At 41.0% G+C, this 20,263-nt stretch overlaps 1 protein-coding gene across 2 annotated transcripts; it reads left to right on the forward strand.

Moving 5' to 3' along the window:
* The first annotated feature begins 290 nt into the window (after positions 1-290).
* On the forward strand, positions 291-13,182 carry LOC124141044 (kynurenine/alpha-aminoadipate aminotransferase, mitochondrial-like). 2 transcript variants are annotated; one of them, XM_046508917.2, is made up of 12 exons: positions 291-400; positions 1,424-1,521; positions 2,370-2,469; positions 3,403-3,471; positions 4,054-4,186; positions 4,509-4,583; positions 5,041-5,298; positions 7,726-7,808; positions 8,590-8,686; positions 10,350-10,476; positions 11,271-11,473; positions 12,622-13,182. In XM_046508917.2, exons 1-12 carry the CDS (start codon positions 384-386, stop codon positions 12,670-12,672), a joined length of 1,311 nt encoding a protein of 436 aa, XP_046364873.2. In that variant the 5' UTR covers positions 291-383; the 3' UTR covers positions 12,673-13,182. The 2 variants fall into 2 exon arrangements, with proteins under 2 accessions (XP_046364873.2, XP_046364883.2); XM_046508927.2 differs by lacking the exons at positions 10,350-10,476; positions 11,271-11,473; positions 12,622-13,182 and adding an exon at positions 9,810-10,338.
* The last annotated feature ends 7,081 nt before the right edge of the window (positions 13,183-20,263 follow it).

The following is a 20,263-nucleotide window of genomic DNA, read 5'->3' on the forward strand; positions in this document are numbered from 1 at the left end:
ACTTGAAATTTGTTTTTAGAATAAGGTAGAAATCCAAAGAGAAGTTCTTACAAATTCCTCGATCATTTCTATGACTGACTGACTGAGTATGGTTTTACGCCGCTTTTAGCAATATTCCAGCAATATCACGGCGGGGGACACCAGAAATGGGCTTCACACATTGTACCCATGTCGGGACTCGAACCCGGGTCTTCGGCGTGACGAGCAAACGCTTAAACCACTGGCTACCCGACCGCCCCTCGATCATTTCTATGGATGTGCTAGGCAACTCTTATCCGGATATAACAAAGATTTATTTGATGTAGTACGGTTTTTGCCCTGTCATTGTTCAGTCACACACCTCAAACTTCCGATTAGAGAAACACTCTGACACGGCCAGCAACATGGCGGAGGAGCGAAGGTAAATGCTATTCATGTATCGAAATGCTGGCGTAGTTACATCGTTGTGTTTCATTGTCTAACAGTAACATGGCAGCAGGTGGTCCTGAAAGGACGGTTGCCCTATTCCTTATGTAAACAGAAGCTATTTATCAGTCATATTAGCAAAAAAGGCAACAGCTTTCGACATCTCATTACCAACACATTTTATCACGGCACATAAGCGTTATCACGAATGCAGTAAATATACACATGAACCGATATACAATTCAGATAAATGGGTACAGATAAGGCTATTAAAGAACATGTTCGCATTGCCAGCATCGTCTCAGGTCTAATATGTGCATTATAGTCCTCACAGCTTGAAATAGAATCACGCAATATCGCGATGATTACTTAACGAAGATCGGTGGTCAGGTGACTGCGAGCGACTATATTGTGCAGCGTGTGTGTGCAGTTGTATATAAAACGCTTTTAACGAAGGTCACTGCTAAATATAACCGCTCGCAATCACCTGACTGTCGATTCTTTTTGTTTGTTTAATATTTGTTTGTTTGTTGTTTAACGCCGCACTCAGCAATGTTCCAGCTATATGACGGCGGTCTGCAGCGAATCTGGACCAGACAATCCAGTGAATGACATCATTGGCATCGATCTACGCAATGGGGATACGATGACATGCATCAACCGAGTCAACGAGCCTGACCACCCGATCCCGTTAGTCGCCTCTCAGGACTAGCAAGGGGTTGCTGAAGACCAATTCAAACCCGGAATCTTCACGGGACCTGTCGATTTTTACCCATATTGTAACCACGTGATCAAAACGTAACGATGATGTTTATGGCTAAGAAAATTATAATTTCTTGATAAGCGCACTTGCAATGTATGTCATTACTGTAAGAAGTATTCTGTATCGGCGGATGGGTTGTTTTAACTTTATTAGTATGATCACAAATGCAGCGGCCTTCGTTAATTAATTATCGCGATATTTCGTGATTTTGTTTCAAGTGGCGAGGACTATAACATCCTCCAAATGTCATTACAGTGTTGCATGCAGTGACAACCAACGTATTACAGACTACAGCTTGTTCTTTAACGAACAAACGAAACTGACAAAACCGGCACCTGTTTGGAGGTATGTAGGTACGTATTCAGCTCCAGTTTCTTGTATTAAATTTTATATGTGCACACTTTGTACTACATTCACGCGATTTAATCTTTGATGTCGCTTTACCTGTGTGTATATCAGCGAGTCTTTGTATAGTCTTCCTGAGTACAGGCATGGCGAATGATATGGCATGAGTTCATGGCATTAAGCAGATGTGCATACAGGCAATGTAACATACTACTTTAGTCACGCCAATGGACGATCTCATCCCTGCTTCGAGAGTTCTCCATACACCTGAGTGAGCTTATGCCGCTTTGAACAGTATTCCAGTTATATCACGGCGTGTCAGCTTAATGTGGGAGGAAAGCTCGAAGTGTTGCAGGTCTCCGACGTTTATCAATTTGGTGACACCATCGAGCACGGGTGTGGTGCTGACAAAACTAAAAACATAATCAGGACGAACGGGATTCGAACCAATGCTCATAGATTTCTGGCGTGCACAAGGGAAAAAAACTGCCGATTGCCAGACGACTGGGCCACTCCCGGGCTAGAACATGACGTAATTCCGTGACAAACTGGCAACACTTCAAAATGGAGTCGTGAGGCCACGATGGATGGTCAGTATCGTTAGTTTCTAGTGATTGGACCTCACCTCACTTGAGTTTAGAATTACAGAATGATGGGGAGGAGTCTTAATAGTTATGTTTTATGCCGACTTGATCCTACTCCGTTGAGATAAGTTCCTGGTTCGAATCCCAGAGTACTTCCGAATTATGTGCCTTGGGCATATATGTGAAGTGAATTTCTGATTACTCAAGCTGTGGTACTTTTGCAATATTGCTGACAGCAGCGTAAAATCATACTCACTCATTTTGACTTTCAGAACAAAAGAGTAAAACGCCGACATCTGGACAAGTATGGATGGATGGAGGATTACCAAACAGCATACAGTTTCCCCTTCTCAAAGCAACGTTAACGTTAAGGTATAAAAACATGTATTTCTCATCACGTCGGTCAGTGGAATAATATTATGACGTGCTGGATTACAAACCTTGCCCTGGTGGCCCGAATATATACCTAGAACTATGTGACTTCACGCAAAATGGCAATTAACTTTGAATGTGTTCCCATCCTCCAGGGATTGTCGGAAAGTGTGACTTTATTATATACGCTGGTCAGGCTTGGTCACTTTGGTGTTTTTGGTGTCATCATACACCGTCCACATGGCATGTTGCTCATAATATCAACCACTGGTTTCTCTAGCCCAGACAAGATAATCTACAGTCCGCCTTGATATATGCTGCCGAGCAAAAGAAAATAAACACCCATGTTTGATAGTGGCTAAAAATGAAACAAACAAGAAATCGTAACTTGATGGCGATGTATAATAATGTCATACGGATATCAGAGGACCTGGAGTTTGCAGTGTTTCGTCTTAGAGCGGCATTAATCACTCACTCACTCACTCACTCACTCACTCACTCACTCACGTACTCACTCACTCTAACAACTGGTGTTACACAGCATCATACAAACCACAGAATCTCATGAATGGAGTGGGTGAGTGAGTATGGGTTTAAGCCGCTTTTTGCAATATCCCGGCGGAGGGACACCTGAAATGGTCTTCACACAATGTACCCATGTTCGGAATCAAACCTGGACCTTCGCCGTGACGAGCGAACGCTTTAACCACTAGGCTACCAAACCACACCCTCATGATGGAGTATGGCATCAGAACTGTCATTTTATTCATAATTTTTTATTATGTCTTCGAAGATTAAATAATTTGTCTTTTTTAATAAATCATAACTTTTATCTTTCCTTTGACCTTAAGATGAAGACGTAAATTTGACCCTAAAATACAGAAGTGAGGATATTAACTGTACACTATATATGTGAATGATCATGTTTTACAGCGATGGTGAGGAGGTAGAAATTACACCCGCGGAGATGAACCTTTGTCTTCAGTATACAAGCACAAAGGGGTAAGAACACCGTAGTTCAATCAGTAACCAATCCAGTGTTTTTCAATAAAATGGTCGGGTACTTTTTTCTGCAATATGTTCGGTACAATAGGCACAGAGTTCTAAGCCTATGCGATTCTCTCTGCGAGTCAGTTCTTAACATAAGAATCCCTTGCAGTAGGTTTGAATTCCAGGTCCATTCCGATCATTTACCCAAATGGTTAACCTCAAGGATCGGTTTAACTCCGGGAGAGTACGTGTGAGGTGGATGGGTGACCGTTATTTGCAAGCTTCACATCGGAGAGTTTCCCGAGTTTCGTTACTGCCCAACACTGAAACACATATTATGTGTAGTCGCTACTGAGGCAAGACTTTAGTGACTTTGTTCGAAATATGCCCGTGTTTACGTGGCAACGAATGGGTACCCGGTAGGATGAGATGGTTAAGTTAATTAAATGGCTGTATTCTCCTCAATAATGTAATTTGAGGGAACAATGATCCATTCACCGGTAGAATCAACTTGCAGCGACAATTTGCTTTGAGGCAATAGATATGGAATGGAAATTATTATCATATTTTACAATTTGAATACTTGAACACCAGGATGCCAAAGATCCGAGGATGGGTGGAGGAGTTATACAGGCGTGTACACAACCCTCCAACAATGGACGACGGTGGACTTCCCTCATCCCTCGCCTTGCTACTCACCCCCGGGGGAAGATTTGGCGTGGTCCAGGTAAACAGAATCTTCATACCAATGTAACTACAAAGAATACTATACCCAGTCTCGATTATCCAACGAAACAGATTCCTTAAGCTGTTAAAGCAAAAAAGCGGTGAAAAATATGTAAACATATATATTTGCATTCAGTCATATTTGCATTTCACGTCCGATATATGACATTCACGATTGCAAAACCGTTGATATTTAGCTCAATCATAATTATACATCATAATGTAAATACCTCTGTTGCTGGTTGCTTAGTAGGTAATTTGAAAGAATAACATGTTTCTCGATGTTTAAAGAAACTTATTTTTATTTACTTATTTTTATTCAGGCCTTAAATATGTTTGTGGAAGATGGAGGTTGTTTTCTCGCTGAAGAAGTGATTTACCAGACAATAAGTCCCACAGTAAGTGGTATTTTGTTTCAATCAGAGGGGGTTTATTGTGATTTAATAGCCTCTGATTGACCAATCAGAATCGAGTAAATTCCAAATTCATGGTAGAATAGTTTTTTTTCAGCTAAAGCTACAAAACCAGATATTTTTTGTTTTAAAACTATGAGCCTGATTTTTTTCAGAAATGTAATTTCTGTTGTAGGGAATTTCTTTCTTTTTTTCAACAGTCTGAAGCATAATTATTATTTTTCAAGAATTTTAGGGGATAATTATTTTTCGGGGATAAAATCCCAGCCCCCAATCAGAATATCAAATGGTCGGCACCTAAAAGACTCTTGCCGATGCTCACCCACTTACTCAAAGAGTCTCTTACCGCTATTTAACACTTACCCACCCACCACAAACCCACTTTCTCACCCATAAAACGTGTTAAAATAACAACCTGACTCAAGGATTCCTTCTTCTTCAGTACTTACCACGGAAAGTCAGAGGCGTTCCAATCCGAAGTGAAAATGGAGGTATGGACCCTGTCCACCTTAAGCAGGTATTGTCCGAATGGAACGAGGGGAGCCAGGGACGGCGTCCCCATCTAATGTACATCGTCCCTAGTCTAAGCAACCCCACGGGGAAGACCCTGAGCGAACAACGGAAGAAGGACCTCTACAACGTTGCCCGAGAGTTTAACATCCTCATCTTGGAAGACGATCCGTACTACTTCTTGCAGAGCGTCAGTTTTCTGTCTTTTCATGTATTTAGTGATGAAATATACTCAACAACAAAAGTTCCTGTGACACCAATATTTTAGTGTATTTTTCAAACAAGTAAAGCTTGGTTTTCAATATTGTAGAACATGTATGGAATCAAGTCACAAAAACATGCAAAAGTTTACTTTTATGCAAGCCCCATGCATTTCACTACCCAAGAGTGGGTATAAAAACATGTGCGTTAACGGGATTCCATATGCATTGTTTAGCATCGTGCTTACAACAACCACTGAGAAAAACAACAAAATTACGCAATTATTCAACATTACGAAATGCCACGCCTATCCGAAAATATGCGCCTGCGAGCCACTGGTATGCTTGAAGCAAGATTGAGTCAACATGATGTTGCAAGACAATTTAACGTCCACAGAAACACCATTTGGTGTTTATGGCAACGTTGGCAACAGACGAATGCAGTCAGAGAGCATCCTCGGAGTGGCAGGCCACGCGCAACCAATAATCGACAAGACAACTGGATTCGAACAACACACCTACGAAATCGATTCCAGCCAGCAACAGTGACTGCAAGAAGCATCCCTGGCCTTCGACGAAGATCTTCACAAACCGTACGTCGTCGCCTCAGGATTGTCGCCAGAAGACCCACCAGACGTCCCATTTTGACAGGAAACCACCGTCAAGCACGTCTACAGTGGTGCAGACAGCGTCTACGCTTGACGGCCATGCAATGGGGACAAGTTCTATTCAATGACGAGTCTCGTTTTCACCTCAGCCACAGCGATGGACGGATTCCAGTGTACCGACGTCGAGGTGAACGTTACGTCAATCATTGTGTCATGGAAGAACGTCGGTTCGGAGGCGGCAGCGTTATGGTACTGGGTGGGACTACAGCAAGACAGAAGAGCCGTTTGATAGTGGTAGAGGGAAATCTCAATGGACAGCGCTACCGCGACGAGATCATCGGCCCTATTGTTCTACCGTTTTGGCGTCGTCATGGCCCAGGCATTACCTTTCAACATGACAACGCCCGGCCTCATATTGCTCGACTTGTTCAGGATTTTCTTTAAAAAAACGTGAATGTCATCCCCTGGCCGGCTCGCTCCCCTGATCTCTCACCAATCGAGCACATGTGGGATGAGATGGATCGGCGCCTTCGACGTCAACCACGTGTTCCACAGACACCCCAGGAACTTCGAAACATGCTCCAGCAGATATGGACAGATATCCCACAGGACTTTGTGCGACGCCTGGTCCATTCCATGAGACGAAGATGTGTTGCTTGCATCGCGAGGTGTACACACACGCTATGGATTTGTAAATTGACATTTTGGCATGTTCATGTTTTTTTATGAAATCACGCATTTTCTGAAGTCAGTGTGGCAAAGTAAACCATATGAACACTTACAGGAGTCTTTTATCTGTTGCAAACCGAAATTGTTTCAGATTTGGTAAAAAACATAACTTTGCATTAAATCTTATTCAATGTCACAGGAACTTTTGTTGTTCAGTATACTTTATTAATGTGAAACTAGCCCATTGCTAGTGTCCCACGACAGGATCTTGCTGGAACACTGCGTTGTAACATACTTTATGCAAGAACTATTTACAGTCTGTCTCAGTGATTCTGAGTTTTTGTTGAGAGATCTTGAAGATAAGTTATGACAACACATATATATAATATACCATTGGTGTATCATAATATGTTTATTTCATATCGTAACATAAATTAGTTGAAATTTGCAATATCATCCTTGTCAGGTCACACCATGAGATAAGTGTGTTATTATACAAGAAGAAAACATCTATATTTTCTCTGTATTGTTTGACTTGGCAAAACACTTTAATAAACATTATAGATGATTGAATACTTTATGTCTAAGCGAACAGAATTTCATATTATATTCATCAGAATCTTTGCCAAGTCCCTAAATGAGATAAAACATGAACAAAAGAAAAAAACGTCTGTGTTGACTTGGCGAAAACACTTTATGAATGACGCACTGCTGCTACTTGTTACCAATGAAAATGTAGATATGTAGATTTATTGCACAAACGAAAATTACAACTGTTTGAAACATTTCACTGGTATGAAAGTTTTGTCTTTAAAAATATTGCAGCTGATTTCAATTATTACTTTCATAATAGCTGTTTCTTATTGTTTGGTAAGGATAAAAAAATATCTTTCATAAAAGAATCTTCTGTTTTAATTGACGACGAGCAGAAAAGTACCACCTGAATAAAACGTTGCTTACATCATATAAAAATCTATGAAGTAGTAAGATAATGTAATATAGATAAACTATTAAGAAAGCGTCGTGTGTATGTCGAATTACATTCGGTTGTTATAATCTGTATGTCGGATGATATTTACTGTGTATTGTCAGTATGTAATTATTGTAAAATATTTTTAATTGGTTTGCTATTTCTTGCAGTCTCTCGTCCCGAGTTTCCTGTCGATGGATACGGATGGGCGTGTTATTCGAGTTGACTCATTTTCGAAGACGTTATCCCCAGGGTAAAAACTGTATGACTTGACACTGGAACATTGTTACTAATTTGATTTGTAACAATGTCCATGACTTACAATGTCTCTCAGAAACATTGTTGATGACTTGATATTTGTAACTTGTTGATGTTCTATTACAAAACAATGTAACCATGATGACTTGATTTTGTAACTGAGTCGATGACATAACGTAACAATATTACATTCTTGATGATTTTGATTTGTAACAATATCGATCATTTATAACGTAACACTAATATTGCTAATTATCCGATATAATTGTAACTTTGTAGATGTATCACGTTACACTGTTCCAGTATTAATGGAGGAGGATGTAACATGTTTTTTGTTTGTTTGTTTGATGTTCAACGCCGCTCTCAGCAATATTCCAGCTATATGACGGCGGTCTGTAAATAATCGAGTCTGGACCAGACAATCCAGAGATGGACATCATGAGCATCGATCCACGAAATTAGGATACGATGATTTGCATCAACCAAGTCGGCGAGCCTGACCACCCGATCCCGTTAGTCGCCTTGATGTAACATGTAACAATTAGGATGTCAAATGGCGTGGCACTGTTACATTTTGAATAACACATTGTTAGCACATTTCTAGAGGAATGGATTTTAACTTAAGCCGTTAATTGCACTTTATCATATTCACTATATCTATCTTGCTGATGCAGCTTTAAACTTCTCATCACTCTTTTTGAAAATGTCTATTTGAATTTATTACTTGAATTTTGAAAATCAAATACATTTCTGATATCTCCGATATGTCGTGAAAGGTGTCGAATTGGTATCGTGTTTGGACCAAAGCAGATTGTGGACAAAATGGCAATTATACAACATCCAATGACAGGGGGGCCGAGCGGAATATCTCAGGTGATATGCAGTATGGTATCAACTTATACCCATCATTTTAACTCTACCGAATGTCCATGTCTAGCCCACCTATATTCCATCACCTTGTAGTTTAACAGTATATGATTCGTCTCTCACTTTTCTCCTATCCGTGGGGGCACGGGTGGCCCAGTCGTCTAAGGCGTCGCAATTCGCTGGGTAGAGTTGCGTCCCTTGGGCACGCCAGAAACCTATGGGTTCGAATCCCGGTTCGCCCCAATTATGTTTCTAGGTTTGTCAGCACCATACCCCTGCTCGTGGGTTTCACCGAAGTGGTAAACGTCTGAGACCTGCTTGACTTCGGGCTTTCCTCCCACATTAAGCTGAGCCGCCGTGATATAACTGGAATAATGTTAAAGCGGCGTAAAACCTAACCCACTCACTCAATCAATCAACAACCTTGTAGTTTTACAGTGTATAACTCATCTCTTGCGTTTCTCCAACTCACCTTCCAGCACCTCGTAGTTTTACAGACTGAGTATATAATCTATCTCACTTGCTTCTCCTTCTCGTCTTCAATCCCCTTGCAGTTTCACAGTGTATAATCAATCTCGCACGTTTCACCGACTCGTCTGTCAACACCTCATAGTTTTACAGCATATTATCCGTCTCTCATGTTTACCCTTTTCGTCTTCTGGGGTACGGGTGGCCCAGTCGTCTAAGGCGTCGCAATTCGCTGGGTAGAGTTGCGTCCCTTAGGCACGCAAGAAACCTAATTATGATCGTGGGTTCGACTCCCGTTTCGACCCGATTATCTTTGTATGTTTGTCAACACCATACCCGTTCTCGTGGGTTTCACCATGGTGGTAAACGTCTGAGACCTGCAGAACTTCGGGCTTTCCTCCCACATTAAGCTGACACGCCGTGATATAACTGAAGAACTGCTTTAAGCGGCGCTAAATAAAACTCACTCACTCACTACTCGTCTTCCAACAACTTATAGTTTCACAGTACATAACCAATCTCTCACGTTAACCCTATAGTCACCTTCATCAACACGCCGAACGTTTACAGTATATAACCTTAATCTCGTATTTATGACAACAGGCACATTAACTACTTGTAGTTCTACTATATATAATTCTCTTGTTCTTTTAAACTGCAGGTGATAATCTCTAAGGTTGTGTCCCAGTATATAATCCATCTCTCTTGTTTATTCTACTCACCTTGCAGTGTCACAGTATATAATCCATCTCTCTTGTTTATTCTACTCACCTTGCAGTGTCACAGTATATAATCCATCTCTCTTGTTTATTCTACTCACCTTGCAGTTTCACAGTATATAATCCATCTCGCTCGTTTATCCCACTCACCTTGCAGTTTCACAGTATATAATCCATCTCTCTTGTTTATTTTCCTCACCTTGCAGTTTCACAGTATATAATCCATCTCTCTTGTTTATTCTACTCACCTTGCAGTTTCACAGTATATAATCCATCTCTCACGACACAGGAACTCGATCATAGCGTGTATAACATAATATATTCGTATAGAAAAAAAATCACATTCCTCTATGTACATGCTATAAACGCAATAATATAGTTCCTGTGTCTCACGTATACTTTACCCTCGTATTTATGACAACAGGCACATTAACTACTTGTAGTTCTTCTATATATAATTCTCTTGTTCTTTTAACCTGCAGGTGATAATCTCTAAGGTTGTGAACACCTGGGGGCACGACAAATTCCTCAAACACATGGAAAAGGTGGCTAGCTTCTACAAACAGAGAAATGACACACTGATATCATATATGGAGAAATATCTTATAGGTAAAGCCTGTGACGTAGTATTTATAAATATGACTGTGAGGCATGGGCACAATAAATAGTACTGCCTAATATAATGCTTACTTCAAACGTAGGTTTAAATTTCAAGTTGACAAAATAAAATGTCTTGATTTATTCTCCAAACATACTCCGCCCTGATTTTGCAAGGTTTCTTCCCGTTTTTGCAAAACTTAAAACTTTTCAGAATTGTGGGCGGAAAATCTAAAGTTCCGCAGAAGTGTTTAGCCATTTTTGTGTTTATGGGTTTGTGTTCGCTTAAAGGTCATGATCAAAACCAATCTAGGATTCGAACCCACGAATTGTGGATCTAGCAGCTGAGGGATGTAACTCTGGTCAGCTGAATGTGGCACCTTATTACACAACTAGGTTTCTGGTCTGGGTTCACCAAAGTGGTAAACATCACAGTAAAGTGACACGCTGTGGCTTAATTGGAATACTGTTACAAGCGGCGTTAAACCTAACTGCCTCACTCACTGACTTACACACAATTGGGCCACCAGAGACCCCACATTATGTTTAGTGGGGGTATTTTGAAACATTGCAACCTCCAGTCTTTCAACAGGGCGTCATCCTGGCTATGCTTTGGCGTTAACGTTTAGTATTAATGTGTTTGATTTCTATGTGTAATCGAGACTGGTTATTGTATGGCGTTGAGGTTTATCAGTGTGTTTGTTATCTAAGTCAGATCTGTGATAAACCTGGATGTTAAATAGGATTATCGAATGTAGTTTAATAGTCGATACGTATCTGAATTTATATCCCATCAATGAATGCAGGTCTGTGCGAGTGGACACCCACGGGCGGTGGGATGTTTCAGTGGGTGACGTTACTGGGCGTGGACAAGTCCGAGCCGGTCGTTGACAGATTGATGGAGAGGGGTGTGTTCGCCATGGATGGCTTCATCTTCTCCGTGGACCTAGCATCACGACCCAACATCCGTCTCGGCTTCGCACAGGTGTCGGACGAAGAAATGGAAAAGGTGAGTTAGAGGACGAGTGAGAGGATTAGTGAGTGAGTGACTTTGAACAGCCATTTCCGGGAAGGGCTCGCAGATTGCACATATTTGTGGAGGCGAACCCGGATCTCTGAGGTGATGATACTCATTGAGGCATCGTCACTAGGCCAAGGTTCCTCGCCTTTGCGGAATAAGAATATACCAAAGGATTAGACGTAAACATTCCTTTGTCGTAAGTTGGCCATTGCATCTGCATTTTGGGGCTGTGGGGTAGCCTAGTGGTTATAGCACTCGTTCGCCACGCCGAAGGCCCGGGTTCGATTCCGAACATAAGTACTGTGTGTGAAGTTAATTTCTAGTGTACCCAGCCATGATATTGCTGGAATATCTCAAAGCGCGGCGTAAAACAATACTCATTCTCACTTACTTACTTGCATATTGACTGCCTCCGTGGTCTAGCGGTAGAGAGTCTGCCCGGAGAGCGTAATGTCGTGGGTTCGATCCTTGGCCGCGTCATACTAAAAGACGTTTAAAGATGGTATTTGTTGTTACCCTGCCTGGCGCTCGGGATTAAGGAGCTGAAATATGAACTGGTCGGCTCGGAGTAAGTATACTGTGTTTGAGTGGGGTATTCATGTTAAACTGCGGCATGGTATCTCAGTGGGCTAGCGCTATTAAATTGGCATCAGTCAGGACTAGTACAAGCAGCTGCACACACACATCACATACACACGCACACGCACACGCACACGCACACGCACACGCACACGTACACACAAGCGTGCGTGCATGCACATCGCTATATAGGTGGAATATCTTGAACGCGACGTTAACCCCATTTCACCTCCCTCCCAATGGAATTAACCCCAGCTGACACCCTACATCGACACACATTAACCATATGTCACCAATAGGTGCATGTGACATTAAATGGCTGTACGGGACTTAACGAGCTACTTCTCCGCGAACACGTCTCGGGAGTCAAAAACTTAGTACTGCTTCAGAATTCGTATCCAATTCAATTTACCGTTTAGAATTAGCGTTCGCTGTTCTAATGCTAGGGCCTAAAGTTTCTTCCATGCGAATTCCTTTAGGAAAAAGATATTGAACCCGAAAAGGATTTGTTTGTTTCATGTCTGTCGTCATTGTCTCAATAATATTTTCCTTTTTAGGCAATTTCAACATTAGCTGGTGTCCTGAAGGAAATGAGAGACATCAAATGAAAACACGTTTACTCAAAATGGCATCTACACTAACTCCTGACAACGAGATATGAAACGTATTCAAGACTATTAGTATTGTACACTATAAAAGATATGTGAGATCATAATGGATATTACCGGTGATTATCGAGATTATTGTAACTTATATATATTTGTTTTCAATGTAATCTCGGTTGTCAAATGAGTACCTCGTATTCCAAAATTATGTCCAGTGCAAGTTTTCCCATCGAGATTTAATTATGGAAATATTTTTGTCACTTATATTTCCAAGTAATCCAGGATGTCTATTATGTACCCGGTGTTCAGTATGGTCGAGAGTGTCTTTTAAATGCCGTGTGTTCAATATGATCCAGACTGTCTAATGAGTGCCTTGTGTTCAATAAGATCCAGACTGTCTAATGAGAACCAGGTGTTCAATAAGATCCAGACTGTCTAATGAATACCTTGTGTTCAATAAGATCCAGACTGTCTAACGAATACCTTGTGTTCAATAAAATCCAGCCTGTCTAATGAATGTCTTGTGTTCAATATGATCCAGACTGTCTAATGAGAAGCATGTGTTCAATAAGATCTAGACTGTCTAATGAGTATCTTGTGTTCAATATGATCCAGACTGTCTAATGAGAACCATGTGTTCAATATGATCCAGACTTTCTAATGAGTACCTTGTGTTCAATATGATCCAGACTGTCTAATGAGAACCATGTGTTCAATAAGATCCAGACTGTCTAATGAATACCTTTTGTTCAATATGATCCAGACTGTCTAATGAGAACCATGTGTTCAATATGATCCAGACTGTCTAATGAATACCTTGTGTTCAATAAGATCCAGACTGTCTAATGCGTGCCTTGTGTTCAATATGATCCACGCTGTCTAATGAATACCTTGTGTTCAATATGATCCAGACTGTCTAATGAATACCTTGCGTTCAATAAGATCCAGCCTGTCTAATGTGTGCCTTGTGTTCAATATGATCCACGCTGTCTAATGAATACCTTGTGTTCAAAAAGATCCAGACTGTCTAAAGAGTGCCTTGTGCTCAATAAGATCCAGACTGTCTAATGAATACCTTGTGTTCAATATGATCCAGACTGTCTAATGAGAACCATGTGTTCAATAAGATCCAGACTGTCTAATGAATACCTTGTGTTGAATATGATCCAGACTGTCTAATGCGTACCGTATGTTCAATAAGATCCAGACTGTCTAATCAATACCTTGTGTTCAATATTATCCACGCTTTCTTTTGAGTATTTTGTGTTCAATATGATCCAGACTGTCTAATGAGAACCAGGTGTTCAATAAGATCCAGACTGTCGAATGAGAACCATGTGTTCAATATGATCCAGACTGTCTAATGAGAACCATGTGTTCAATATGATCCAGACTGTCTAATGAGAACCATGTGTTCAATATGATCCAGACTGTCTAAAGAGTGCCTTGTGTTCAATATGATCCAGACTGTCTAATGAATACCTTGTGTTCAATATGATCCAGACTGTCTAATGACTACCTTGTGTTCAACATGGTCCAGACTGTCTAATGAATACCGTATGTTCAAAATGATCCAAACTGTCCAAAGAGTGCCTTGTGTTCAATATGATCCAGACTGTCTAATGAGTGCCTTGTGTCTTAATATGATCCAGACTGTCTAACGAATATCTTGTGTTCAATAAGATCCAGACTGTCTAATGAATACCTTGTGTTCAATATTATCTACGCTGTCTAATGAGTACCTTGTGTTCAATAAGATCCAGCCTGTCTAATGAGTACCTTGTGTTCAATATGATCCAGACTGTCTAATGGGTGCCTTGTGTTCAATATTATCCAGACTGTCTAATGAATACCTTGTGGTCAATATTATCTACGCTGTCTAATGAGTACCTTGTGTTCAATAAGATCCAGCCTGTCTAATGAGTACCTTGTGTTCAATATGATCCTGACTGTCTAATGGGTGCCTTCTGTTCAAAATGATCCAAACTGTCTAAAGAGTGCCTTGTGTTCAATATGATCCAGACTGTCTAATTAGTGCCTTGTGTCTTAATATGATCCAGACTGTCTAATGAATATCTTGTGTTCAAAAAGATCCAGACTGTCTAATGAATATCTTGTGTTCAATATTATCTACGCTGTCTAATGAGTACCTTGTGTTCAATAAGATCCAGCCTGTCTAATGAGTACCTTGTGTTCAATAAGATCCAGACTGTCTAATGAATACCTTGTGTTCAATATTATCTACGCTGTCTAATGAGTACCTTGTGTTCAATATGATCCAGACTGTCTAATGAATACCTTGTGTTCAAAATGATCCAAACTGTCTAAAGAGTGCCTTGTGTTCAATATGATCCAGACTGTCTAATGAGTGCCTTGTGTCTTAATATGATCCAGACTGTCTAATGAATATCTTGTGTTCAATAAGATCCAGACTGTCTAATGAATACCTTGTGTTCAATATTATCTACGCTGTCTAATGAGTACCTTGTGTTCAATAAGATCCAGCCTGTCTAATGAGTACCTTGTGTTCAATATGATCCATGCTCTCTAATGAGTACCTTGTGTTCAATAAAATCCAGCCTGTCTAATGAATATATTGTGTTCAATAAGATCCAGACTGTCTAATGAGTACCTTGTGTTCAATATGATCCTGACTGTCTAATGAGTGCCTTTTGTTCAATATGATCCAGACTGTCTAATGAATATCTTGTGTTCAATATGATCCAGACATGGTTATCGTCCTGTGATCAGTATGTGTCAAACTTATCTGACGAGTGTCCTGTGTTAAATATACTATTAGATATAGTCAGGGTGTTTGACGTATTTCCAGGCCATCAAAGAGGGTTCAGACTGCCTCAGAGGTATCTCTTGTCGCAGGATCGGTGTCTATCTGAATGGACGAGCTGGTCAAATATGAGTTCAATGCGACTGTTTGACATATATATAACTGATTCAGATAGAGCTATGCACCTTTGATCACGTAACTCCAGTTTATTGGGTAAACAGCGAAGTAAGCTCAACACAGACTGCGTGTGTATGTTAATCCGGATGATATCACTTGGAATAACAGTATTCGGTTCAACGAGTTTTCATATTTTTCTTATTTGTATTAACATATTCTGTAAGATTATTTTAGTCAAAAGTAGACTACCCGACCGCTCAGAGCACGTGGTGAAATAATTGAGAATTTCTATGATAGTAGATAACATCTGGTGAAGCATGTGAATACAATGAAAACAGAGTTTATTTTAATCTATTCCATATGCTTTTGAAGGACTGGGTTATCATTTTAAATTTGGTTAAATCTCCAAGGCAGTTTCGACCCATCATTCCATTAAACTGATTCTTGATACGGTACAATCTGCACTTAGACACGCTACTCTCCCCCACAACCCAGCAGGTGCGCGATATCTACATATTGAAGCGCACCGGTCATTGAGTGTCTACACGATAGCTCTGAAACCATGAGATAAGGTGTGTTATTAATGCGTTGTGATCAGTCAGAGATACGTCAACTCTCGTACGTATACCCTGTTGTAAGGCGTTCTTGCCCTGGTGTTGGTATCTGGGCGCGCTCCTGCAGCACGATTAAGTGTTGATCGTCGAAAAGATTGCGAGATTGATTTGCGACAAGTTAATATAAGTTTATATAGAATAATGATTAACATTGTACAGTGCTGATATTATCTTACTTCGGCTCATCTGAAACTGCTGGGCTTTTTGGATCAAATATCCAGTAATGCATAATGTATTTCGAAGGGTTCATTTATTGTCTGAACATTCTGGCACCCTGTGGGGATTCCTGTGAAAATAGGTCGATCGCATCGTGCTTGTCGAATAGGTCGACTAACTGGGGATCGGGTAGTCAGGCTCTGCTGGCCAGCCATTGATTGTATTTTTACTGAGCCCCAGAATAGGCTAGCACTTTATGCTCTTCCAGAAGTTTAATTTGAACGTAGCATTCTACACCCTGTTTGTCAATGAGGGTGGTGAAGAATTCATTTCGATCATTATAAAGATTTATCACTTTGGCGAGGATCGTTCCTTATGCACATCGCTGATGTGCCTGTTTTTTTAAGATAAGATAACAATTACTTATTGCAACACATTCCATAAAAGAACAAATGCAATGTAAAACATGGCCACAAATTACATGTACACAAATACAACAACAATACATACATAATCAACAAGAATAAAGCAAAATGAAGTAAGTCATGAATAAATATTTTAAATGATGAATATGTTGATGTATCATGATATATTGGTTGAAATTGTAAACATGAAAACAAATGGTATTAATTGAGCTGATATTATTGGAGACACTATATTGGAACAGGCCATCTTCATCTTTAAATTAGGAGTACTTAATTTTGGTGAATTTGTTAGCTAAATTATTATGTTATATTATTCTTTTTTGGCTATGTTTTATACAAACTTCTGATGGACATGTTCAGCCGAGTCTTCAATGGATTGGTGAAGGCGGGTTTGTGCTTCTTGATATACAGGCGACCGTGATGTGAGAATATTGACTGCGCCGTCACTCACTCACTCACTTACTCACTCACTCACTCACTCACTCACTCACTCACTCACACACTCACTCACACAACAAACACCCCACCCCACCCCATGTGACTGTACTCGGTGGAGTGAAGGCGATAGCAACACAACGATATCTACCTTATCTCTGTCTGAATTCGCGCTCACACACCGCCTCAGCATCCCAATTGATCACAACGTAGAAGCTGATAAAAGTTCAGCTCTTACCGACGCGTGCAACTATGTAGAATTCAAGAGTAGTCTTTCTTAAACCAATACGTTTTATCAGGTTTCATTGGTAAACACACTCAACTCCCATGTCACCTTTGGCATGGTGTTTGGTGCTCAACAGCTGCCCAGTGTAACAGTTACGACTCCGTACATTAAAACCAGTTCCATTTTAAACGCGTCTTAATATTCCTGATGTTTGTTGCTGCTTCTTAGCTGGATCCTTGCTAAATGTTCTATGGGTGTACTCCGGTCGTTAGAGCGAATGGTGGTCAGGTTCGCTAACTTGGCTGATTGCATGACATTTTACTCCGACAGCGTGGATCGTTGCCCATAATAATAATAATAATCATAATGCCATTTATGTTGCGCTATATTTCCACAAAATATCGATCACTGGATTGTCTGGTCCAGACTCGATTATTTCCAGACCGCCGTCATATAGCTGGACTATTGCTGAGTGAGGCTTTTAACAAACAAACAAACAAACAATCTTTCCAGGAGAAGGCGGTGGCGCAGACGAGTTAGTGAACGGAATGAAAGAAGCGCACGTACAATAGCTAACTATTTCGAAATAACATGCTTTGCCTTGCATTATCCGAAATATCAGTAGGAGTATTACAAAGTGTTAATTTTGTTCGGAATCAGAACACCGTACTTGTTGATCTACCCTAAAATGAACTTGTATTGTTGTCTGAAGTGTCTGAAATCTAATATTGTGTTGCATCCACTACAACGGAAATCCCCAATAACTCCTGTCACTCCTTGCAGTGAAATTACGAAGGATGGGGTGATTCCACGGAGTTTCATCATTGTGTCAAAATTATCTGATAAATGGACAAAAGAACGGAAACATGCGGTAACCATTGTTGTCAAATATTGCTGAAACACATTGTTTAGAGGACAATATCCCCGCACTGATGTGACGCGGTGCCTATTGGCAGGGGAACTTCTCGGACTCAAATGTCCGCTATCCAAGGGTGACCTTGTGTTTCACCAATCCTTGTGTATCTTTTTTCCAGGAGAGACAAACGGTTTGACGGTGTTGTCGCCCTCTGCTGTTTCAACTAAAACTGTACTCAACTCTGCCTTGTCGAGATAAACAGCCATTAGCACCATGCCTGTCATTCTCGCCAAAGTCTCAAAAGCTTTCGTCCTGCGTCGTTCTCGATTTACCTTCCACATTAACCTTTAGCGCCGTTGTAACTGACACTGTTCATTACAGCGTTACAGTTCACTCACTCACCTACCTAAACACTCACTCACTCACTCAAAATATACTGCGTCTGAACTGCGGCATGGCATCTCAGATTGCTAGCACTATAAAATCGGCATTAGTCCATTAGTAAAAGCAGCCACACACACACGCGAGCGCCAACACAAACACGCACAGACACACACACACACACTACCACATAAACTGTCAAGCACACGCACACGCGCGCGCACGCACGCACACACACACGCACACACACAATTGCCTCTGATTATGACAGACGTGTAATTTTGCACTGTGAATATTTTATAAATGATCGAAATGAATACTTCCCGACCCTTATTGACAAACTGGGTGTTGAAAGTTGTGTTCAAACTGAACTTCTGGAAGAGAATGATCTGCACGCACTATTCTTAGGCTCGGTAAAAAATACTATCAGGAAAATATGAATCAGCGTACTTGGGAAAGCATATCATCAATATTCTGTGAATGTATTCGATTATCCCCAATTTACATCTGTTGTGTCAAAATAGTTCTCACTTGTGGACATAGTTGATGATGAATATTTGTTTATATATCTTGTGTTGATAATGCACCTGTTTATGTAAATACTAGCTCCGTGCATTTGCTCTGAGAATATCAGAGATATTGTAAATCTTCGGATGTAAATTATGGAGTAAAGAAATTCACTCGCTCGCTCGCTCGCTCACTCACTCACTCACTCACTCACTCACTCACTCACTCGCGTCGCTATATGAGTGCAATGACCTTGAACTTAACGTTAACCCCATTTCACCTAATGTAGAGTAAGAACACATACTATAACAGCCAGCCAGACAAATCAGGTGAGCTATCTGAGATTACCCTCTCTATTTAATACGTGCACAGCAACCAGTGAGTGACTTTTATGCTGCATCTGCAATACTCCAGCGTCATCACGACGGGGTACTTTAAGAAAGGATTTCACGTAACGTAGCAATATCGTGAATCTCTTCCAGTCCGCAGTGTGATGGGCTCCACAGAAATCCGGCCCGTCTCGTTTCGCCGAGGGAACTTCAACCTGACTTACATTGTGAGACGAGTTCTATTTTAAGTGGGCAAGTAAAGTGCAAGGAAATACAACTACACAGTGTGCAGTTTGCGTCTCAGCTGTCAGCTGTCTGTTTCTAAATGCCTCTTTCCTTTTTGTACTTTAACAGCTATTGTGCCTAACCCCACGAGCCTGGCGATCGTGTGTGTGTGTGTGTGTGTGTGTGTGTGTGTGCGTGCGTGCGTGCGTGCGTGCGTGCGTGCGTGCGTGTATGTGTGTCTGTATCTGTGTGTGTCCGTGCGTGTTTGTGTGTGTGTGTGTGTGTGTGCGCGCGTGTGTCTGTATCTGTGTGTGTGTGCGTCCGTGCGTGTGTGTGTCTGTATCTGTGTGTTTGTGCGTGCGTCCGTGCGTGCGTGCGTGTGTGTGTGCGTGTGCGTGTGTGCGTGCGCGTGCGTGTGTGCGCGCGCGCGCGTATGTGTGTATGTGCGCGCGTGTGTGTGTGGCTGTATGTGTGCGTGCGTGTGTCTTGAAATTGTGTCTTGAAAGTTACCAAAGTTAAGTATTAGCTTACTCATTCC

This window comes from Haliotis rufescens, unplaced genomic scaffold (genome assembly GCF_023055435.1).
Source record: "Haliotis rufescens isolate VD_foot unplaced genomic scaffold, xgHalRufe1.0.p SCAF_2, whole genome shotgun sequence".
NCBI classification, from domain to species: Eukaryota; Metazoa; Mollusca; class Gastropoda; order Lepetellida; family Haliotidae; genus Haliotis; species Haliotis rufescens.